Below are 24,445 nucleotides of genomic sequence, written 5' to 3' on the forward strand. Positions count from 1 at the left end.
TAAGTGATGATGAAGATGTCAAGGTCAAACCTATAGAAACGAGCCCCAACCTAAACTTGGATATTGCACCTTTGCTCGCCTATAGACCCCTTTTTCAAGATATATGCTTGGGTGGTGTTATTGGAATATCTTCGTGTGTCTCACATCAATAACCATCTATATTGATCTATGGAAAAGTTTCGTGAAGTTTGGAATCAAGAAGTCACATGAAATGACGAGTTATGTCGTTGCTTGAATTATTTTATAAAGTGAAGGGAATTCTCGATCATCAACCAAATCTTGCAACCATGCCCAAATGACTCTAGATGAACTCTACAACAAAAGTCATGAAAGGTTCATGTTGGGCAAATGCCACGAAAACGCTCCAATGGATCAAAAAGGATAATTTAAGCTTCATCGTGATCCTACTTTGGTCAAAGTAGAACAGTAGGTTCCATACCAGTTTTGAGGTTGGACCTTAAATGAAAGTTGTAGTCCATATCATGTAGAACAAACTTTGTTTTTGGACTAAGAGCTAGATCATCTTGGAAGTAAGTCAAATCGAGGTCACAAGATCAAATTTGCTGCTGATTTCAGCACTTAGAAATATTCTAAGTCTGAAATTCATCGACATCGGCATTGACGTCTCGCGTTCTCCAAATTTCGCTAAGTAACTTGACTTGACCCCAAAATAAAAGTTGGAGTTTACACCTTGGTGAAGAGCATACAAAAAGTTGGATTCAGTTTGAAGAAGTTTTGACCACCGAAAGCGAGTTTCCGTGACTACCGTCAAGGTGTTGACACTGCTGTTTTGACATACATTTATCTTCTAATATGTTTTGCTAATGGCTGAACCCCCTTAATGAAAAACGTAGAGCTTCGTGCGGGCTTCGATCTTCGTATTCGGCCCAGGTCCTGATTCGGCCTGGAAATAGCCCAAAATCGCGTCCCACGCTGATCCTGTCGTCGCCCGCCAACTGTTCGCGAAAACGCCCCAACGAACGACACGCGCCCTGTGCGTGGCGGCCATGCGCGAGCTGCGCCCCCATCTCGCTGGACGCGTGTCTCCGCGCCCCGACCACCTCCAGAGCGGGCGCCTGAGCTTCTCTGCTTCCTCCCTCACTTCCTTTGCCAGTCCCTCGCCTCGCCCTAGCTCTGAGCTGCGGAAAACGGAGCCGCCATGGACGTCGTCGCGAAGCTCCGGCCGCCGCAGCTGTTCTCGCCGCTCCCAGTCTCCTCACTCCCCACGAGCACCGCCCTCAGCTTCGCCGCCATTTCCTTCACGTCGTGCTCGTGCTCGCCGTCGCAGACCGCCACCGTGGCCGTGGAAGTTCCGGCCGCCGCCGCCGCAGCCGGCGCCCGCGCGTGGCCAGCCGTCCTTGGGCCACCGCAAGCCGAGCTGTGGGCTCCTTGTTGTGCGTACGCTCTCGCTGGTGCTCCACGCCGCTACCAGCCAACGCCGGCCAGCTCCTCCGTCGTCGCCGCCGGAGCTGCGCCCTTGTGCGCCGCGCACGCGCGCGGCTAGGCCGTGTCGGGCCACCACGGTGCGAACCGAGACTACCCACGGGTGCGCGTGGACCCACCGGTGCTCCCCCGCCCCTCAGCCGCCGACGGCATGGCCTCCTCCGGCCGGAGCAGCGATCCCCGGCGATCCTCTGCTCCAAATTCGCGCCAGGGACCTCGTGCGACAATTCGACGAAAGTCAGGGTTCTAACTGCGAAGTCAGTGACTCAGGTGAATAGTGTCGTAAGGACTGGTTTGTAATTATTTTGCCGGAACTTTGGAAATTCATAGTAAATTGTAGAAAATTCGTAAAATAGTAAATGAGGACTTTTTGGAATCCTTATGAAATTGTCTATGCAGTGGATCTATAATATGGCATGTTTTAGTTTAAATATTTTGCGGTAAAAATAGATTTATGCAGTAAGGTTGTAATGCTAGTTGAATTTGTTATTTTTCATAACTGTAGATCTAGGGCTCCAAATGAAGTGAAATTTTTGTGGCATGCTACTCATGTGATAGTTGATGTGTGGTAAAAATTTCATGAGTATTGGATGAAGTATGAGTGAGTTATTGGTTTATCTTGCTCTCACATGAATTCTTGCTTTAGCAACTTGTCTTTTTCATAGAGGTTGCTATACATATCCAAATGGAGTGAAATTTGTACAGTAGACTATTGAGAGGATATGTGAGCCACTGTAATTTTTGTAGAAGTTATTGTGCAATTTTGGTATATGTTCATTAAGTCACCTTATTATCTAAAATAAATTAAGAAATGCATTAAAAGAATTTATTTGGTCATGGACACTAGGTTTTCTGGTGTTCTTTAGTCATGTGTGAAATGTTGGTAAAGTTGGTTTTGCCCAATTATGTATTTGCAACATAAGTTAATAATTATTTTCTTGCCGATGTGGTTTATGGATAGATCTGGGAACTTAGCAAAGTTCTTCATGATAATGTGCTTTGTTGTGAAACTTGTTTATACAAAAGTTGTAGATAATTCATGTATCTAGCTTCTATTAAAATTTGGTGTCATTTGGCCAAGTAGTTTAAGAGTTACAGCTGTTTAAAGTTGGGTTTCAGAAATGGCTGCTTTCTGTCAATTGTAGACCAGTTTCTGTAAATAGATATATTTGACTTAGTTAACTTGGGAATCATGCTAAGATGATTAAATATGAATTGTAGAAAATTTCATAAGCTTTCCATAATGTCTTCTTGCAAGTCATTTGGATTTGTGTAACTCTAGTTATAGCTAAATCTTGTAGCTGTTGTTTGCATGTCCAGAAATTGACAGATTCCAATTATAGTGTTTGCTTGTATATTGTTAAGTGTGACTTATGCCTTGAATAATGACTGAGTTAGAGCACCTGAGATCTTAGGAAACTTGTGTCATACTTAGGTGTTGTTGTCTCCGTTTGCCATCTTAGCATGATTGATTGTGTGATGTTTAAGTTAAGCATCGCAAAGTACTTAAGTGTGTTAGTGTAAACTATGTTTGTCTTGCTTGCTATTTTGTGATGTGTCTCATGGTACTATTCTTCATATTTATGCACTTGCATATTGCATCTCATCTAGGTACGCTAGATGAACCACATGAAGGACGTGATGTTGGAGCCAAACCCGAAGACAGTGTTTGATGGATCTATCCCGAAGATGGAAGGACTAAGCGAATGCTAGAACCGGAGATGTCACCAGGATGGTGCAAGTTAACTGAACTGACTTGTGTCGGATCCCAGGCAAGCCTCGGAGCATTATAAGTCTCCTAATTTATAAAAGCAATTCTTTCTATATATAAGTTATATATTGTTGCATTAAGTTGTAGGAGTTGATTGAAACCGTTGATGCATTTATTACTATCCTTGCCTACCTTATTACCTTTTTTCCCTGTTAGGTCAGGATCGAATAACTGCTTAGCCTTGCTTAGACCGGTAGCGATCGGTGATATCCGGTCACCAACATTATAGGTGGTTACTGGAAGAATTTAGCTATGGAAAGAATGATATCCTGGAATTAACCATATGATGGATAATTGGAGACCGGACGGAAAAAGTTGGAGGCAACCAGACAGGGTTCTGGGGTGCTGTTAGTTTCCATCTGTGTCGATTAAGGACCGACCGTTGTTGGGCCTCGAGTCATGTTGAACGCATGCCTTACATTTAGCTGGCCGGATAAAGTACCTTCCGACCGCGAAGCTGGGAGATTTTTCGGGCCGAGTAGATTGCCCGCAGCGCACTGTGCCGGAGCAGGTGTGGTAGGACACGGGGGCGAGATGATAAGACCAAAGTGCAGTCGGTCGGCCCCCGGGTACATGTGGTTCCTGGCAAACTCGAGATTCCTAGAAAGTTGACTCGGTGATCAATATCTCACTTTAGCGGGTGAGTGAGGTTTGTGTAAGAAATAAATCACCAGCTGGTTAGGAATCGATTCGAATCGCCATCGCTCCTGGATAGTGAGCACTTGACTCGAGTTACTGCATCGTAGTAATTATTATGGAACAATGATGGTTATCTGGATGATATGGGATATGCTAAATCTAAATTGATAACTGGATGTTATTGGTTAATCAAGTGATTGCTATAGTATAGGTGCTTACCTAGATGGATAGGCCATAATAAAGATGATGCAAAGTACTTAAAATGGTTTCTTCATGATAGCTTATGCTTTTCACAAATAAGTCAGCTAGCCCACTAAAGAAAGCCTTGCATAACCCTTGGTGTCACTTTATTTCTGGTTTACGACGGGTAAGTCTGGCTGAGTACATTCGAGTACTCAGGGTTTATCCCACCTTGTTGCAGGTGATGTTCTCGACCTGTTGATGATGGTGGCTAACCACCGGTGGGCTCGGTGATTCTATACTTACTTCTCATCTATATGCTTTTGTCGGATGATGTCACTATGCTAGCAATATATTTGGAACTTATATTAATGTAATCATTTGAAAGCTATGTTGTTTTCACTAAGTGGTTTTGAAACCTGAACTTGTACTATTATTTGTTAACCCCTTTGTAATATTATTTCCGCTGCAACCCGATGTATGTGATGTGTATTTGCTTAATCACGCAATCTTGGTTGTGATGTTGATTTACCGAGGTCTTTCGGGACACTCGGCGGACTACCGGGTTTATATGAGTGAAAGTATGGGTGTGTTAACGTGTTAGCGGGGACAACCGCACTTGATCTTGTATAAATTGGGCGGTTCTGTCACAGCTGGTATCAGAGCAAGATTAAGCATAATACTGTCAGGTACATAGTTTTAAAAGCTAAGTTTTGGTTTTAAAAGGTCTATCTTAACTAAAACTTTTGCTACAAGCAAATTTGTCAAAACTTATTTGCAAAACTATGCTAGCGACATCTTCCTTTATGCCCAGTTAAGGACTATTAGGTGGCTATCTAAGTACTAACTTTGGGGGATGTACTTTATTGAAAATTTTACTTTCGTCATCCATACGACGTGCTATTGTATGGATGCCATTCGCTTGAATGGTACTGTATGGATCAATTGCCTCTACGCCCAGGTAAGTGTGAGTTGTGAGAGTATGACCGTCCAACTGTCGGTCTAGGGGAGAGTTAGCTGTGGTTACTGGAATATTTACATGTTACACACATATATATATGAAGGTACTTAATTGTGGGTATATCTACCGGGTTGCTATGGATACCGAAGTATATATATCTGGGGATGTATATATGGAAAGTATCTTAGTTTACTGCTTTCATTATGTGCTTATTTATCTCTTATGGGAATGGGCTGCAATGAATTTGCCTACAGGTACGCTAACCACGAATGCGTAGATTGAATGTAGCTGATGACTAGCTATATATCGAGAGAGTACGTGTTATGCCACCGACATAGAACGTGATTGCCACCTTAGGCTGGCAATTTCGTGAGGACGAATAGGACGAGCATGCATCATGATTGTGCTTGTGCATCAATATGCTTCCCTTCCTTTGTTCTAAGTACAAAGTAACTTGTGGTCGATGTATTGCACTATCTTCCTTGTGTGGAGTTAAACAAGAATGCCTTGTTCCATGTTGCTTGAATATGAAGTGCTTGAGAAAAGTGTGTGCTTAGCCTTGCTAGAAATAATTGTGGTTACATGCTTAACCTATAATGTCCTCTAGTTTAGCCAAGTGGTGGGTATGTATGCTTGTTAACTAATTAGTGCCATAGTTATCACCCCTTTTGTCCTCGGTAAGCATACGAGTGTTGAAGAGCTCTATCCTAGAACCACGTCCAAGTTTTGGTAATCTCATGGTTGTCATTTTCAATTAAGTTCTCTCTTAGGAGCCTAAGCCTGCACACGTGGTTGCTAGCCATTGAACGTTGTGCTATGAAGACTTTTATCCATGCCTTTGCTTGATTTTTGACCCAAGCTTAGCCCCCCTTCTTTGCTCGCATGTTTCATGGTTGTCCCACTCCTGTGTGGGAGGACCTTGCTCAAAAATCCTTGTTAGATCTCATTGCTCCTTCTTCTACTGATGAGCTGGTGCAATGCTAATCGCTATCTACCCTGCTTTGGAACCTTTTCCTCACAGATCATGTCGTTGCCTTATCAACTGAATCCTTAGTCAGTGCCTTGGCTCTGTCCCTTGAATCTTATTTATCTTGTCTCCAACCTTCCCACATCTCGAGATGTCTATCAGTCTTGGTCTCATGTTGTTGCTCAACATGACCGGATCTTCTGATAATCTTTCATCTGGTAATCACCTTGCTAGACGCGAGGCGTGCGTGGAATTTAATCAAGAATCTCATACTTAGTTGTCTTTGGCAATTAAGCTATGTTCTCTTGCGCTGTGTTTTGATCTTCAGATCGCCTCCTTGCTGATTCCTAACCTTGTGACTATCCTTGTTTGCTATCCTTCCTTCGCATAGTGCTTGCTCCTATGTAACCCAATTTATGCCATGTGAGATTTCTTATGGGTTGTATGTTCAGTAATGGTGCCACGATTAGCGATCTATGGTGCCGCGACGAAACCGAGAGCCTCCTGTGGGTGCACACACAAGGCTGTGCTGCTCGGTACACGCTGGTATCAAGGTTTCTAGTCATGATCCATTGCAGAACTACACCGATATGTTATTCTCACTTGAGCTCTTCCTTGGTTATCTCTCCTTATCATGTCAAGAGATATATATGTCGAACTAGATGCAATAGGACTCCCTTGTGAAGTCGTCCAATGGTTAACCTTTGAAGAGTAGGTCACTAATAGGAACCTAAATAGACTGCAAGAGGGTAGACAAGTGACTCTACTCGACGTGACTGTCCCTATAATGATGTCGATCATCTAGTGAGCAACTTATGTCATTTTCATTGGATCAGAAAGGTGCACAACACTTAAGGTTGAACAAGTTATCAGTTGGATGATAAATGGACCAGGAGATTATGTGCTGTAATAGGTCACCTGGTATATGTGAGATTCATGTCCAAGTTCTCAATCTTTAGGTGCATAAGGATGACGTAGACGAATCGACCTCCTTTGGTGTGACCCGTTTCTGCAGACTTCAATGGCGACCATTTATAGGCTTCGACCACAATTTTTATTATCAAGAGTGAATATTTAGAACTTTTTTTTAGTGCTGAGGGACAACTGATTTGTTACCAGTAGGAAAGTTAGTCTTCAGTTAGGTAACGACTATTTGGTAACTATGAAGGCCAGATCTCACAGAACAGTGTTGATCAAGGAAACAGCAAACCTGGCCCCACAATGCAAGTGCTACTTCTTCTCCAAATGTGCTATCAAGTCAATTCCATCTTGGCCAGTCATGTATATAGTACAAGACGTTGTATCGGCTAGGTAGGAGCTAGCGAAAGCACGTCCCTAGTTTTTAGTCAGCATCTTTGTGCCCTAGGTGCCACTAACACATGTGTCCAGACTCTATTGGATGAAGTGCCGAAGGATATATAGGAATGGTTCCTTGTCAATGTAGAAATGCCCTACATGTGGAATAATGTTTTGTGCCCTGTAAAAACAGCCCACAAGTCCAATGCTTGTGCATAGTCAAGTTGGTATCTAGATCAACGGCGGAAATTGTTACATAAGAAGCATGTGAGGAAAACTCTAGCCTCCATCCTCAGCTAGGGAAAGGCTGTTGCTGCTATCCAAAGGGATCGAGAGTATAGAACACACACCACAACGTATGAAGCAAAGAAAGAGAAGAACGAGAAATCTGTCTACATTTTAAGGTACAGAACCGAACATCTTCAAGCCAACAATTAGTGACTCAAACGAAGTTGGATTGACCCCAAACTTGGTGATCTCATTCATTGCTTAGGACCCTTCAATGTCTTAAGTTAGTTTGAGTATTGGTTGAGTAAAATATCGGATTAGAGAGATATCTTGTCGGCTTGGTTTGCTGCCATTTTCGAACACAGCAGTTTTGGTAGATGAATTGTTTGGATGGTCAAACGGTGTCCATTTGAGTTGAATTTTGGTGAGTAGTTAGAAGACCCATGGATCTACATGTCCACAAAAATTTGTGCATATTGGAGTAGTAGTTTGTGAGATATGAATAGAAAACAAAAGGGTACAGAATCTGCAATTCCGTTGTGACTGCGATCATCATTTGCATTAGACAGTTGTGTTTGTCATTCCTGCCAAGAAATTACAACTTGTAGGTATATTGCTGATTAGACAACCCTCCATACCCTTGAGAAGACTAATTGCACCCCTATGTGCCTTGCTTTGCCCTCTTAGATCAGCAATGCGTAAGCAGTCAAAGTGTTCTAGAAGTAAAAATTGTGCCCTTGCAATTCGAAAGCAATTGGAAAGGTGTCAGACCATAGATTTTCAGATTATGGTTTTTGAGATATTGATTGGCCTAAGAATGGAAGCCTCGAGGTCAAATATAGTTCAAGAAAGCTGGTTTTGCTACGATGCAAGTCAACCCAACTTGCTGTGCAACTGCACCACGAAGGCAAATTGTACTCAACCTGCTTGGTAGTGAACTAGTCCCTAGTTTTGTGATTACTTGCAACTTGTATTGCCCTCCAAGCCTCGCTAACATCCTTCTACGTCAATGGTTCTCCAATGCTGACATGCCTTTGGTACCTTATATGTGTTTTTACCCAAGAGGTTGCATCAGATTCAACCCAGATCACTGTTGCAACTTGGATCCCAAGGCTCCCTAAGGAATGATCATCGAGAACGTTGAGCCGACAGAGTCAGCTACTATGTTTACCACTCACTCAGCAGACTCAGACCATACAATATTGTTATCAAAGAAAGAGCACTGCGCACATGGAACATTATGTAGCTTTCCATCAGTTGACATCTAAGTGATTGCACCGCTACAACCAGTTTGGATATTGGTTAACTAGCTTCTCATACCCTCAAAGGACGTTTACCCATTTATGATCACATCCTTTACGAGAAGTTGTGCTCAAGCCACTTTAATAGAGAACTGCTTTTCAAACCTTGGGAGCAAATATAGCACCGTTGCAAGGAATATCCGTCAACCGACTACGGTCTAGTGCAAAGTCCATATGGTCTGTGCTATATCCACTTGGGAAGTAGATGCTGCAAATATTTAGTCTACATTTGTATCGCTCTTCGTACATCGAGGACGAAGTACGTAGGACATTGCTATCTTGGATTCCTCCCAAAGTAACAATACTTCATGAAGGCCGAAGAAGGAAATTCTTTAGACAAAACTTACTACAAAGGACAAGTATCAGAAAGTGTCTTGACCAAATTAGCCTCTCTTATGCTTGAAGCTATGTAGCCTAAAGCTCTGGCTGATATTAGAAACTAGTAGCATCTCTCTCTTCCACAAAAGTCTTTCGTACTGAATCTCGGGACGCGATTCTTTTAAGGGGGGAGGGCTGTAACACCCCAGGTGTTTGCCACCAGTTAAGCAATGGGTTTGAGCTAAAACAGGGTATATTAAGTGATGATGAAGATGTCAAGGTCAAACCTATAGAAACGAGCCCCAACCTAAACTTGGATATTGCACCTTTGCTCGCCTATAGACCCCTTTTTCAAGATATATGCTTGGGTGGTGTTATTGGAATATCTTCGTGTGTCTCACATCAATAACCATCTATATTGATCTATGGAAAAGTTTCGTGAAGTTTGGAATCAAGAAGTCACATGAAATGACGAGTTATGTCGTTGCTTGAATTATTTTATAAAGTGAAGGGAATTCTCGATCATCAACCAAATCTTGCAACCATGCCCAAATGACTCTAGATGAACTCTACAACAAAAGTCATGAAAGGTTCATGTTGGGCAAATGCCACGAAAACGCTCCAATGGATCAAAAAGGATAATTTAAGCTTCATCGTGATCCTACTTTGGTCAAAGTAGAACAGTAGGTTCCATACCAGTTTTGAGGTTGGACCTTAAATGAAAGTTGTAGTCCATATCATGTAGAACAAACTTTGTTTTTGGACTAAGAGCTAGATCATCTTGGAAGTAAGTCAAATCGAGGTCACAAGATCAAATTTGCTGCTGATTTCAGCACTTAGAAATATTCTAAGTCTGAAATTCATCGACATCGGCATTGACGTCTCGCGTTCTCCAAATTTCGCTAAGTAACTTGACTTGACCCCAAAATAAAAGTTGGAGTTTACACCTTGGTGAAGAGCATACAAAAAGTTGGATTCAGTTTGAAGAAGTTTTGACCACCGAAAGCGAGTTTCCGTGACTACCGTCAAGGTGTTGACACTGCTGTTTTGACATACATTTATCTTCTAATATGTTTTGCTAATGGCTGAACCCCCTTAATGAAAAACGTAGAGCTTCGTGCGGGCTTCGATCTTCGTATTCGGCCCAGGTCCTGATTCGGCCTGGAAATAGCCCAAAATCGCGTCCCACGCTGATCCTGTCGTCGCCCGCCAACTGTTCGCGAAAACGCCCCAACGAACGACACGCGCCCTGTGCGTGGCGGCCATGCGCGAGCTGCGCCCCCATCTCGCTGGACGCGTGTCTCCGCGCCCCGACCACCTCCAGAGCGGGCGCCTGAGCTTCTCTGCTTCCTCCCTCACTTCCTTTGCCAGTCCCTCGCCTCGCCCTAGCTCTGAGCTGCGGAAAACGGAGCCGCCATGGACGTCGTCGCGAAGCTCCGGCCGCCGCAGCTGTTCTCGCCGCTCCCAGTCTCCTCACTCCCCACGAGCACCGCCCTCAGCTTCGCCGCCATTTCCTTCACGTCGTGCTCGTGCTCGCCGTCGCAGACCGCCACCGTGGCCGTGGAAGTTCCGGCCGCCGCCGCCGCAGCCGGCGCCCGCGCGTGGCCAGCCGTCCTTGGGCCACCGCAAGCCGAGCTGTGGGCTCCTTGTTGTGCGTACGCTCTCGCTGGTGCTCCACGCCGCTACCAGCCAACGCCGGCCAGCTCCTCCGTCGTCGCCGCCGGAGCTGCGCCCTTGTGCGCCGCGCACGCGCGCGGCTAGGCCGTGTCGGGCCACCACGGTGCGAACCGAGACTACCCACGGGTGCGCGTGGACCCACCGGTGCTCCCCCGCCCCTCAGCCACCGACGGCATGGCCTCCTCCGGCCGGAGCAGCGATCCCCGGCGATCCTCTGCTCCAAATTCGCGCCAGGGACCTCGCGCGACAATTCGACGAAAGTCAGGGTTCTAACTGCGAAGTCAGTGACTCAGGTGAATAGTGTCGTAAGGACTGGTTTGTAGTTATTTTGCCGGAACTTTGGAAATTCATAGTAAATTGTAGAAAATTCGTAAAATAGTAAATGAGGACTTTTTGGAATCCTTATGAAATTGTCTATGCAGTGGATCTATAATATGGCATGTTTTAGTTTAAATATTTTGCGGTAAAAATAGATTTGTGCAGTAAGGTTGTAATGCTAGTTGAATTTGTTATTTTTCATAACTGTAGATCTAGGGCTCCAAATGAAGTGAAATTTTTGTGGCATGCTACTCATGTGATAATTGATGTGTGGTAAAAATTTCATGAGTATTGGATGAAGTATGAGTGAGTTATTGGTTTATCTTGCTCTCACATGAATTCTTGCTTTAGCAACTTGTCTTTTTCATAGAGGTTGCTATACATATCCAAATGGAGTGAAATTTGTACAGTAGACTATTGAGAGGATATGTGAGCCACTGTAATTTTTGTAGAAGTTATTGTGCACTTTTGGTATATGTTCATTAAGTCACCTTATTATCTAAAATAAATTAAGAAATGCATTAAAAGAATTTATTTGGTTATGGACACTAGGTTTTCTGGTGTTCTTTAGTCATGTGTGAAATGTTGGTAAAGTTGGTTTTGCCCAATTATGTATTTGCAACATAAGTTAATAATTATTTTCTTGCCGATGTGGTTTATGGACAGATCTGGGAACTTAGCAAAGTTCTTCATGATAATGTGCTTTGTTGTGAAACTTGTTTATACAAAAGTTGTAGATAATTCATGTATCTAGCTTCTATTAAAATTTGGTATCATTTGGCCAAGTAGTTTAAGAGTTACAGCTGTTTAAAGTTGGGTTTCAGAAATGGCTGCTTTCTGTCAATTGTAGACCAGTTTCTGTAAATAGATATATTTGACTTAGTTAACTTGAGAATCATGCTAATATGATTAAAGATGAATTGTAGAAAATTTCATAAGCTTTCCATAATGTCTTCTTGCAAGTCATTTGGATTTGTGTAACTCTAGTTATAGCTAAATCTTGTAGCTGCTGTTTACATGTCCAGAAATTGACAGATTCCAATTATAGTGTTTGTTTGTATATTGTTAAGTGTGACTTATGCCTTGAATGATGACTGAGTTAGAGCACCTGAGATCTTAGGAAACTTGTGTCATGCTTAGGTGTTGTTGTCTCCGTTTGCCATCTTAGCATGATTGATTGTGTGATGTTTAAGTTAAGCATCGCAAAGTACTTAAGTGTGTTAGTGTAAACTATGTTTGTCTTGCTTGCTATTTTGTGATGTGTCTCATGGTACTATTCTTCATATTTATGCACTTGCATATTGCATCTCATCTAGGTACGCTAGATGAACCACATGAAGGACGTGATGTTGGAGCCAAACCCGAAGACAGTGTTTGATGGATCTATCCCGAAGATGGAAGGACTAAGCGAATGCTAGAACCGGAGATGTCACCAGGATGGTGCAAGTTAACTGAACTGACTTGTGTCGGATCCCAGGCAAGCCCCGGAGCATTATAAGTCTCCTAATTTATAAAAGCAATTCTTTCTATATATAAGTTATATATTGTTGCATTAAGTTGTAGGAGTTGATTGAAACTGTTGATGCATTTATTACTATCCTTGCCTACCTTATTACCTTTTTACCCTGTTAGGTCAGGATCGAATAACTGCTTAGCCTTGCTTAGACCGGTAGCGATCGGTGATATCCAGTCACCTACATTATAGGTGGTTACTGGAAGAATTTAGCTATGGAAAGAATGATATCCTGGAATTAACCATATGATGGATAATTGGAGATCGGACGGAAAAAGTTGGAGGCAACCAGACAGGGTTCTGGGGTGCTGTTAGTTTCTGTCTGTGTCGATTAAGAACCGACCGTTGTTGGGCCTCGAGTCATGTTGAACGCATGCCTTACATTTAGCTGGCCGGATAAAGTACCTTCCGACCGCGAAGCTGGGAGATTTTTCGGGCCGAGTAGATTGCCCGCAGCGCACTGTGCCGGAGCAGGTGTGGTAGGACACGGGGGCGAGATGATAAGACCAAAGTACAGTCGGTCGGCCCTCGGGTACATGTGGTTCCTGGCAAACTCGAGATTCCTGGAAAGTTGACTCGGTGATCAATATCTCACTTTAGCGGGCGAGTGAGGTTTGTGTAAGGAATAAATCACCAGCTGGTTAGGAATCGATTCGAATCGCCATCGCTCCTGGATAGTGAGCACTTGACTCGAGTTACTGCATCGTAGTAATTATTATGGAACAATGATGGTTATCTGGATGATATGGGATATGCTAAATCTAAATTGATAACTGGATGTTATTGGTTAATCAAGTGATTGCTATAGTATAGGTGCTTACCTAGATGGATAGGCCATAATAAAGATGATGCAAAGTACTTAAAATGGTTTCTTCATGATAGCTTATGCTTTTCGCAAATAAGTCAGCTAGCCCACTAAAGAAAGCCTTGCATAACCCTTGGTGTCACTTTATTTCTGGTTTACGACGGGTAAGTCTGGCTGAGTACATTCGAGTACTCAGGGTTTATCCCACCTTGTTGCAGGTGATGTTCTCGACCTGTTGATGATGGTGGCTAACCACCGGTGGGCTCGGTGATTCTATACTTACTTCTCATCTATATGCTTTTGTCGGATGATGTCACTATGCTAGCAATATATTTGGAACTTATATTAATGTAATCATTTGAAAGCTATGTTGTTTTCACTAAGTGGTTTTGAAACCCGAACTTGTACTATTATTTGTTAACCCCTTTGTAATATTATTTCCGCTGCAAGCCGATGTATGTGATGTGTATTTGCTTAATCACGCGATCTTAGTTGTGATGTTGATTTACCGAGATCTTTCGGGACACTCGGCGGACTACCGGGTTTATATGAGTGAAAGTATGGGTGTGTTAACGTGTTAGCGGGGACAACCGTACTTGATCTTGTATAAATTGGGCGGTTCTGTCACACCCCCGCCGGACGTGGACGCCGCCGACGCCGTGGAGTCCCACCGCATGACCACCCTCTCCGCGGCCTCTAGCTCCTCCGCGGCAGATCCGTCCATGCTGGCCTGCTGCCGCCTCGGCTCCCTCCCCCTTTTCCCCTCCTGTGTGTGCTCTAGGTGCCGCCATGTTCGTCGCCGGCGTCGGGCACGGCCATGGACCTGCAGGTCGTGGCCCCGACTGCCTCGCCCCCAACTTCCCCTATGTCCTGTCAGCCGCCGTCATGGACCCCATCGTTGACCATGGTCGGAGCTCAAGCGAGGAAGGGATAGAGATAGAAGAAATAGACGAGGGGCAAAAATACTATTTCCCATGGCCGGTCTAGGCTGTCAGGTCGAGTTGGCGTGCCACGTAAACGAAAATAGTAAGAATATATCAAATGCTCTCTCTCGATGATAAATATATAAAAATAATTTTAAGAGTGCTATCTGAATCTGAAGAGGTGACATCTATTGTAACGGGAAAAAGTTAAACATCCCATAGGATTCCCGGCTTTGCTCGCTCACGCAGTCGGCACGACCGCTCTCTCCCCTTTGCTCGCACCGGCCGCGTCGGGGGCTTTTACATTTGTACCATTATAAAGATCGGCACTCATCCGAGTATCACTCTTAGAATGACACTTACAACTTTACCAGATGAGAGAAGTTTTAGTTTTAGATTTACCACTTTTGTGCATGTGGCATGCCACGCTAGCTCGACATGCTGACATCTAGTCAGCATGAGCACGTGAAATATTCTTGCTACTCCTGCCTTGATCCTCTCTCTTCATCTCCGACAGCCGGGTCCCACAGCACCTGTCACTGCCGGGTGGGCCCCACTAGTCAACTTCGTCGGGTTCGCACGCACGTCGGGGCTCGAGTTCCAGCAGGGTCTCATCCGTTGGCACTACATCGCCCGCAACTTCATCCAGCCGACACAGGCGATCTCTGGGACCTCGCCGTGAAGCTGAAGCTCACCCCCCGTGCGCGTCGTCATCACCGGCAAGAGCGTCGTCGTCGTGGACGACTCCCTGGTGCGCGGCACCACCTCGAGCAAGATCGTGCGGCTGCTCTGCGACGCCGACGCGCAGGAGGTGCACATGCGAGCTCATCTCCAATCGGATGGACCTGGATGGCGTGCGCCGGGAGATCGGCAGCGACTCCCTCGCCTTCCTCTCGCTGGGCAAGCTGCACAACATCTACGGCGAAGAGTCGATGGACTATTGCGACGCGTGCTTCTCGCGCAAGTACCCTGTGCTGCCCACGCTGGCCGACGACGGAGCTCGGAGCAGCACGGCGTGAGGAAGCCAAGGAGGAGGCGCGCGAGCAGGAGCTCTACCGCGGCCTCGCCGGCTCGGCGCGAGGAGCACCGCCGCAGCCTCGTCGGCGCATGTGCGAGTAGCAGCATCGCCGCGGCCTCGCGGGCACGCATGCGAACAACTCTGTTGCGGCCTCGCGAGCGCGCGGAGAGGGAGGCCGAGGTGGTGGCTCACCCACTGGGGAGCTCGCATGGGGAGCAGCTACTCCGACGAGCTGGGCGTGAAGGCCGTGCCGAGCCTGTGGTGCGTGCCACATCCAAGCGCTGGGCGATGGAGCGCTGGTCATGGCGAGCGGCGCCCGGTGGTGCTCCTACGCGCGGATGGAGGAGCGTGGCCTGTCTGGCTGTCTCCCATCCAGGTGTTGGAGCTGGAAGACGAGGCTGACTAGTGGGGCCCACCTGACAATGACAGATGTCGCGGGACCCAACTGTCGAGGATGGAGAGAGAGGAGCAAGACAGGGGTAGCAACGATATTTCACATGCTCATGCTATCGAGCTAGCGTGGCATGCCACATTCGTAAAAGTGGTAAATCTAAAATTAAATCTTCTCTTATCTAATAAAATTATAAGTGTTATTCACATAGTGATATTCGCACTAGTGTTCTATCTTTATAACGCTAAAAATGTAAAAGGCCCGCCGCGCGGCAGTCGGCACTCGGCAGCCAACCCGTCCATCCGTCCGCCAGCATCTCCCGCCGCGGGCCCTATTCCCTATCTCGGCCGCCGCCGCGACCACCAGTCCAGTCCACCAGAGCAGACTGCAGAGCGGCAGCACCCCCTCGGGCGCCGTCTAACCGACCTCCGCTCCACCGTACCCATCCCAGCGTCGCCCACATCCTTCCCCGTGGCCGACCGTCGGCTTCCTCCTCCTCCCCCTCCGGGCTCCTGCTCCTGTTCGATTCAGCAGCCGTCCTCCCCTCCTCTTCCAGTTCGATTCTAGTGGGCTCCGTGCTCTGCTGTTGCTTCTCCGTCGCGCGGGGATGAAGCCACTGGATTTACAATCCGAGGCACGCGAGAAGCTTCTCTCTCAAAAATATTGGGGGCTCAACAGAGTTTCCTATGCCCGGTGCTAACCCCGCCGGCCAGGTGTTCGACGAAACTCCCCTCCTGAGAGGGATCTGTTATGTTCTTGGCCAAACGACCGCCTTGGTCGTCTCAGATTACCAGGTTCTGCATCCTTCCCCTCCACGCTGTTCCCTGGATCGTTTGGTGTACAAGGAGGGTGCGCCACAGTGGCGGCGGCGGCGGCGACAATGCCACTCCAGGGACATCTGGCCAGCTGTCCGAGCTGTTTTGGCCGGCCCGTGTGCACGCCGCTGGTGTTATTGGGCGAGCTCTGGAACGGGGGCGGTCGTCGGATTCGCTGGAGCTGGAGCTGGAGAGGCTCCATGTCGACCTGGACCCCTTTGTTGTCAACCGGGTGCTCCGGAGCGTGTCGGACTCAGAGACGGCAGTGCTGTTCTACTGGTGGGCAGAGTCCAGGCCTGGGTTTGATCACACCCAGTTCGCAATAGCCTACATTGTCAGCCTGCTGTTTATAGACAGCAACTTTTTCCTGCTGTCGGAGTTCCTTGAGAGAGTGAGGAGTCAGGGAGTGGCATCGCATCGCTCTCTCTATCGGATCCTCTTGTCGGACTATGTCAGGGCGGGCAAGTTCGATTCCGTCATCCAGACATTTGATGAGATGGTTACGTCTGGATGCCGTGAGTTTGGTGTGGACTACAACAGGTTCATTGGTGTGCTAGTAAAGAATTGCTGCTTTGATTTGGTTGAGAAGTATTATGGCGTGGCACTTGATAAAGGTTTTTGCTTGACTTCATTCACTTATTCGAGGTGGATATCTGCACTGTGCCAATCAGACAGGATTGAGCTCGTAGAGAGACTCCTGGCCGATATGGATAAGTTTGGGTGTTTTCCAGATATTTGGGCATGTAACATATATGTTGACTATTTATGTAAGCAAAATAGGTTGCATGATGCTTTGAAGATGCTTGATAATATGGAGATGAGAGGAACCAGTCCAGATGTTGTCACTTACACAACAGTTGTTGGATTTTTATGTGATCATAAGCAGCTTGCAGAAGCGGTCGAGCTTTGGGAAGAAATGGTGAGGAGGGGCCTTAAACCTGATATCATTGCCTGTGGCGTATTGATATTTGGGTTGTGCAAGAGTGATAAGGCTCATGAGGCTTTTGAGCTGGCATTGAGGATGCTGAATCTTAATTTAGAACTCAATGTCTGTATTTACAATGCCCTGATAAGTGGCTTCTTGAGATCCGGAAGCATTAATAAAGCCTTCAAAATCATATCCTTCATGCGGACAAATGGGTGTGAGCCAGATGTTGTCACATATAATATCCGTTTGAACCATTACTGCGACGCAGGTATGATAAAGGAAGCTGAAAAGTTGATCGAGGAGATGGAAATGAGTGGGGTAGTAAATCCTGATCGGTACAGCTATAATCAAATGTTAAAAGGATTGTGCAAAGCTCATCAATTGGACAGGGCATTTGGTTTTGTTTCAGATCATATGGAGGTTGGTGGGTTCTGTGATATTGTATCTTGTAACAAACTGATTGACGCATTTTGCAAGGCAAAGAAAGTAACTTCTGCATTGAAGCTGTTCAAAGAAATGGGTTATAAGGGAATACAAGCAGATGCAATGACATATGGAACTCTAATTAATGGTCTCTACGGTGTAGGATACTACAACCGAGCTGAAGAAATTTTTGAGCAGATGCTGAAAGCTCAGGTTGTTCCAAATGTTAATCTGTATAATATTATGCTCCATAACCTCTGTAAAGCTGGTCAGTTTGAACAGGCTCAGAAAATTTTCTTGCAGATGATTCAGAAGGAAGTGTCGCCAGATATTATTACTTTTAACACGCTCATATATTGGCTCGGGAAAAGCTCAAGGGCAATTGAAGCTGTTGATCTGTTCAGGGATATGAGGGCTAGAGGGGTAGAACCTGATAGCTTGACATTTAGGTATTTGATCAATGGCCTCCTAGAGGAGGGGAAAGCTACACTGGCTTATGAGGTATGGGAATATATGATGGAGAATGGCATAATTCTCGACAGAGATGTTTCTGACAGGCTGATAAGTATGCTTAAATCAAAGAACAAGTAACAACTGACTGAGTTTCTTGAGAGTTTCAGCCTCTAGGACATTTTACTCATGTCATTAGAGCTCAAAGGTCTGAGCTTGTTTAGTTGCTTCTAAGCTCGTTGCTGTGCCGGTGCTGCGGAACACATCTTTGCTGATTAACTCCATTTGATGGATGCATTATAGCTGGACCTGGACCAGACCCAAAAGCAGACACACCAGAGAAACAGTGGACAAGGTACTTCTCTTTTGACCTTCTGCTGTATCATGCTAGCTTTGTAGTATTATGTAAGCACTACTGCACTAGGTGTTTACTTCTTACAGCCATGCCACTGTAGTTGAGCAAGTCTCTCAAGAAATGTTGATACCAGGGTAGATGATGTATAGCAGCTAGACCAAGATAATCATCACCGTGGTACATGAGAATCGAGCCTTGTGCTAGCTGAAGGCATGACCTGATGGAATTCAACTGAACAATGTTGCATCCCATGCGGGTCCTTTTCTGTTTCGGGGTTACTATTTATATTAGTTGTTTTATGCTTGATTTGAATGTAGTTAAACATCCATGTGCATCCTACATAAATTCTACCAAATTTGCAGGCATCGTCTTCAGTACTTTGACACCAAAGCATGATTGTGTGGTTAAAGTCTCAACTATGTCATGACAAATATTCTGAGGTGGCATACTTCAGCATAGATAAGGCAATGTGAGGTACACCTTCACTTTCTCTGGTAAGATTCATTGCATTTTTTTCCTTCAAATGAAATCATCTGCATGCTGTAGTTGAATATTGTCAACATCATTCATCTCCCAGACTCCTAGTGAAATGCCACCCCAGTGCAGCAATAGAGAACATGATCAAAATCTTTTCTGTGAGCCCATGACTTGGCCATTTGTATCTCTGCAACCGGTTCTGGGGACATCATCCCTCTCGTTGTTGGAAATGAACATATAAATGGTGAGAGCAAGCAGATCCTGATATCCATGGACTGCAAACAACGTTCAATTAACAGGGGAAAGGACACGAAGAGAAAGAGGAGCATGCAGAGTAACATGGATTGAATAATGATGTGACAAGTACTCCTACCAAAGATGCAATGTATAGACATCTACAGAGGAGGAGACATTCAACAGTTTTTCCTTCCCAAAATTTCGTCTCCCCTGCCCTCCTCAACAACTATCCGTCACAATGTCACAATACTTCTCCCGTCTAGTATCACCAAAACAAGACCACTTTAGTTTAACGGTTTAACCAAACAAAATATAGACTTTGAACCAAAACCCAATAAATTAATGAATTAAACCAAAAGGTTTCTTCTCTCTTGTATCACGCTGAGATGAACTATAGTAGATCATTTAACTGTAGGACCCAGGTGACTAGCGATGACCTCTCACTAGCTAGTTTTCTTCACCTTTGATATATAAAGGACTAAAGGTGCTTCTTCTTGGATGCTGGGTTGTTGACAGTTAGCACAAGTTTGCCGGCTTGCCTGCTCTGAAGTTTCCATCATGATCGGTTCTTGTTAGCGGGCACCTTCCTTGTCTTCTGCACAATTAGTGGTAGCAGAGATAAAAATATGGTGGTACCATTACTATATTTTTTATTAAATATACAGAAGGCAACAATTGCACAGGCGAGGGTAAGGCTTGCCACTGACACCCTTCCTCAGACCCCACACAGAGCAGGAGCTCTTTGCACTGGGTACGCCCCTTTTACAGAAGGCAACAATTTCTGTACACCAGAAGCAGAGCATGTCAGTAGAGTATGAAAGTATTTTGCAAAATGCTAACCGCATATGTCAGTAGAGTATGAAAGGAAGTTTGTCAATGAATGGCACTACCATTAACTGAAATTAGATGATCATTAAGCATTTATTTTTTTAGTTATTAGAAACAAAGGTATTTCGAAACTTTTAATTCATTGAACATGTACAAAGCGTTTTTACATGGGAAATCAGGATGTTAACCATGTCTATGTCCCCCAAGTAGGCCTCGACGAGAGTGCTAAGAGACAGTTCTGGGAAGACTTAGATGGCCTGGTTAGAGCTATACCCAGTAGTGAGAAGCTTTTTATAGGAGGAGATCTTAATGAGCATGTAGGTACTACAAGCGCAGGTTTCGAGGCAGTTCATGGAGGTTTTGGGTATGGTAGTAGGAATCAGGAGGGGGAGGAAGTTCTGGACTTCGCGGTAGCTTTTGACCTGATGATAGCCAACACTTTCTTTAGAAAGAGAGAATCTCATCTAGTGACCTTCAGTAGCGGACAACACTGTAGCCAGATTGACTTTGTCCTCGCAAGAAGAAAGGACAAACGAGCATGCTTGGATTGCAAGGTGATACCAGGAGAGTGTGTTGTTTCTCAACATAAGCTTTTGGTGGCAGATTTTCGTTTTCAGGTGCGTGCCCGTAGGGATAAACAAGCTAAGATTGAAAGAACAAAGTGGTGGAAACTGAAAGGGGAGACGTCAGAGGTATTTAGGGAAAGGGTTATCAAAGAAGGCTCTTGGAAGGAAGAAGACGACATAAACAACATGTGGGACAAGATGGCAACCAACATTCGGAAGGTAGCCTCAGAGGTGTGTGGAGTAACCAAAGGAAGGGGACGCGAGACTAAAGATACTTGGTGGTGGAACGAGGAAGTCCAAAGGGCTATTAAGGAGAAGAAAGAATGCTATAGACGTTTGTACCATGACAGGAGTGTGGACAACATAGAGAAGTACAAGGTGGCAAAGAAGACTGCAAAGCAAGCTGTAAGTGTGGCAAAGGGTAGAGCGTACGAGGATCTTTACCAACATTTGAGTACGAAGGAAGGAGAGAAGGACATTTATAGGATGGCTAGGGTTCGTGAGAGAAAGACACGGGACTTCAACCAAGTTAAGTGTATTAAGGATGAAAGGGAGCATCTCTTGGTGAAGGAGGATGAGATCCGACATCGATGGCAAGAGTATTTTGACAAATTGTTCAATGGTGAGAATATGGACACAACCTTTCAGTTGGATGACTCTTTTGATGACACCAATAGGCGCTTTGTACGGAGAATCCAAGAATCTGAGGTCAGAGAGGCGTTGAAAAGGATGAAAGGAGGTAAGGCGATGGGACCGGATGGTATCCCAATCGAGGTGTGGAGATGCCTCGGGGACATAGCTATAGTATGGCTAACCAAGCTGTTCAATCATATTTTTCGATCGAACAAGATGCCTGATGAGTGGAGGAGAAGTATATTGGTACCGATCTACAAGAATAAAGGGGATATTCAAAGTTGTACGAATTACCGGGGAATTAAGTTGATGAGCCATACTATGAAGTTATGGGAGAGAGTTATCGAGCATCGCTTGAGAGCAATAACGCGGGTCTCTATGAACCAATTTGGTTTCATGCCCGGAAGGTCAACCATGGAAGCCATTTTCTTAGTAAGACAAGTTATGGAGCGATATAGGGAGAAGAAGAAGGACCTACACATGGTTTTTATTGACTTGGAGAAGGCTTATGATAAAATACCAAGGAATGTTATGTGGTGGGCTTTGGACAAACATAAAGTCCCAACGAAGTACGTCGGGCTCATTAAGGACATGTACAACAATGTTGTGACTAGAGTTCGAACAAGTGATGGAGACACGGATGACTTCCCGATTAGGATAGGACTACATCAAGGGTCAGCCTTGAGCCCTTATTTGTTTGCTTTAGTGATGGATGAGGTCACAAGGGACATACAAGGGGACATCCCTTGGTGTATGCTTTTCGCGGACGATGTAGTGCTAGTTGATGAAAGCCGAACATGAGTGAACCAGAAACTGGAGTTATGGCGGGAGACTTTGGAGTCCAAAGGTTTTAGACTCAGTAGAACTAAAACTGAGTATATGAGATGTGACTTCGGCACTACTACTCGGGAGGAGGAAGATGTTAGTTTGGAAGGTCAAGTAGTGCCTAGGAAGGATACCTTTCGATATTTAGGATCAATGCTACAGAGGGACGGGGATATTGATGAAGATGTTAGCCATAGAATCAAAGCAGGGTGGTTGAAGTGGCGGCAAGCGTCTGGTGTCCTATGTGACAAAAGGGTACCACAGAAGCTAAAAGGCAAGTTTTATAGGACGGCGATTAGACCTGCTATGTTGTATGGTGCAGAATGTTGGCCTACGAAAAGACGACATGTTCAACAGCTAAGTGTCGCGGAAATGCGTATGTTGCGTTGGATTTGCGGTCATACAAGAAGGGATCGAGTTCGGAACGATGATATACGTGAGAGATTAGGGGTGGCGCCAATTGAAGAAAAGCTTGTCCAACACCGGTTGAGATGGTTTGGACATGTGCAACGGAGACCTCCAGATGCACCGGTGCGTAGCGGAATCCTAAGTCAGGATAGTAACGTGAAGAGAGGCAGAGGAAGACCGAAGTTGACTTGGGTAGAGGCGATAAAAGGAGACTTGAAAGGATGGAATATACCCAAAGACTTAGCCTTAGATAGGAGTGCTTGGAAGACAGCTATTCACGTGCCTGAACCTTGATTGCTTCTGATGGGTTTCAACTCTAGCCTACCCCAACTTGTTTGGGACTTAAAGGCTTTGTTGTTGTTGTTGTTGTTGTTGTTGTAACCATGTCTATGTCCATATTCACTATATACACCTTAGTTATTAAAGTCTTAGAATAACTATATGCATGATTCAGAGTGAATTAGTAATAGCTAAGAACCAGTGAACAAGAAATGAGCTCAACAGATTTACATAAGCATATATGAATGCATATCAGCCTCTGTACTTACTACCTATCTCACTCGGTTTTTATCCATTTTGGTTGTACAGGTGCTTTTCCTAATCATGTAGTGGGTCCTTGGCTTCTATGCTTGCACATTTCAGTTTCTATCCATTCTTCAAGTTTGTTGGCAATGTACCATTGATTCTGTTGTTCGAAATCCAAATCCTTAGCATTCAAAAAGCTAGTAGGAAACCAATGGGGAATCAGATCAGATATAGATGTGCTTGATATAATATATACTGTATATAGCACTTGAATGTCAGTATGTGACTGAAGACAGGAGGGAAACAGAGGACCCATGTGGCAAGATTTAAAAGATGTGTGATCAAGTCTGAATGGAGGCAACCAGTCTGGATGTACCTCAATCTTCAAGGAATTTCTTGTAGATTTTTCTGATGGCTGTAGCCAAATGCTATCAGAAATTGACATATTCAATTTTTCTGACCTGGAATACATTATCATGGATGGGTCGTGAGATGGATTGGTTTCTGACATGTATTCAGGCTCTGAGATGTACCTGACAGCTTTTGTGACTGCTATAAACTCTTGAAACAGGTGACACCTCAGGCTAAAACAGGTGTTGCAGGCTTCCGTCCAGCAAAACACGCAAGGGCGGGGGCGGGTTCGCTTATTAAATTTCTGATAATCTGATCACCAGTTTTGATAGTACTATGAGTTTGTAGCTGACCGGCCGCTGGTAACTTGCTTGGATTTGGTTGTTAGATTTCGGTCCTTTACAACAGCCGGATTTTGATAATCTGATCACCAGTTTTGATAGTACGATAAGTTTGTAGTGGGTAACTGGCAAGGGAAATTTAGTCTGTAAGCCTATCCATGTTGTATCTGTTGTACAGTATCTTGTAGACATTAACACATCGCCAGATGACTGGATTAAACACTTTTGCAGGGTTTTCCCTCCATCTTATGTTCTTGTGCGATGTCAGGAACGGCCTGGCTGACCCAGTGCTCGGTACTTCCCCTCTGGGGTGGGTCAGAGTTAAGTCGCAAGAGACTCACTCTTTATCTGTGGTTTCGGTTGCAGTGACCAGGGAGAAAAAAAAAACTTCCTGGTCCGTCCCACATCTAAAGCATATGTTCGTGGCCAGCTCATTTCACGGAGCTACGTTGCATAGGTGGGGTAGGGGTTCGGGAGTTTTCTCGATCTACGTAAGAAGATCTTCTTTTTAAGTCAGAATACCCGGGCATTCTT

General features: G+C 45.0%; 1 protein-coding gene across 3 annotated transcripts; it reads left to right on the plus strand.

Moving 5' to 3' along the window:
- The first annotated feature begins 16,029 nt into the window (after nt 1-16,029).
- Nucleotides 16,030-24,091, plus strand: LOC136542812 (pentatricopeptide repeat-containing protein At1g13040, mitochondrial-like). Of its 3 annotated transcripts, XM_066535425.1 has the most exons (4): nt 16,030-18,128; nt 18,219-18,720; nt 19,083-19,214; nt 23,283-24,091. In XM_066535425.1, exons 1-2 carry the CDS (start codon nt 16,500-16,502, stop codon nt 18,504-18,506), a joined length of 1,917 nt encoding a protein of 638 aa, XP_066391522.1. In that variant the 5' UTR covers nt 16,030-16,499; the 3' UTR covers nt 18,507-18,720; nt 19,083-19,214; nt 23,283-24,091. The 3 variants fall into 3 exon arrangements, with proteins under 3 accessions (XP_066391522.1, XP_066391519.1, XP_066391521.1); XM_066535422.1 differs by having other exon boundaries at nt 16,030-18,720; XM_066535424.1 differs by having other exon boundaries at nt 16,030-18,720; nt 19,083-19,194.
- The last annotated feature ends 354 nt before the right edge of the window (nt 24,092-24,445 follow it).

This window comes from Miscanthus floridulus, chromosome 3 (genome assembly GCF_019320115.1).
Source record: "Miscanthus floridulus cultivar M001 chromosome 3, ASM1932011v1, whole genome shotgun sequence".
Classification (NCBI taxonomy): Eukaryota; Viridiplantae; Streptophyta; class Magnoliopsida; order Poales; family Poaceae; genus Miscanthus; species Miscanthus floridulus.

Coding starts and splice junctions, on each gene's coding strand:
- LOC136542812 (XM_066535422.1), top strand. CDS start 16,500: ATGTTCTTGGCCAAACGACCGCCTTGGTCGTCTCAGATTACCAGGTTC.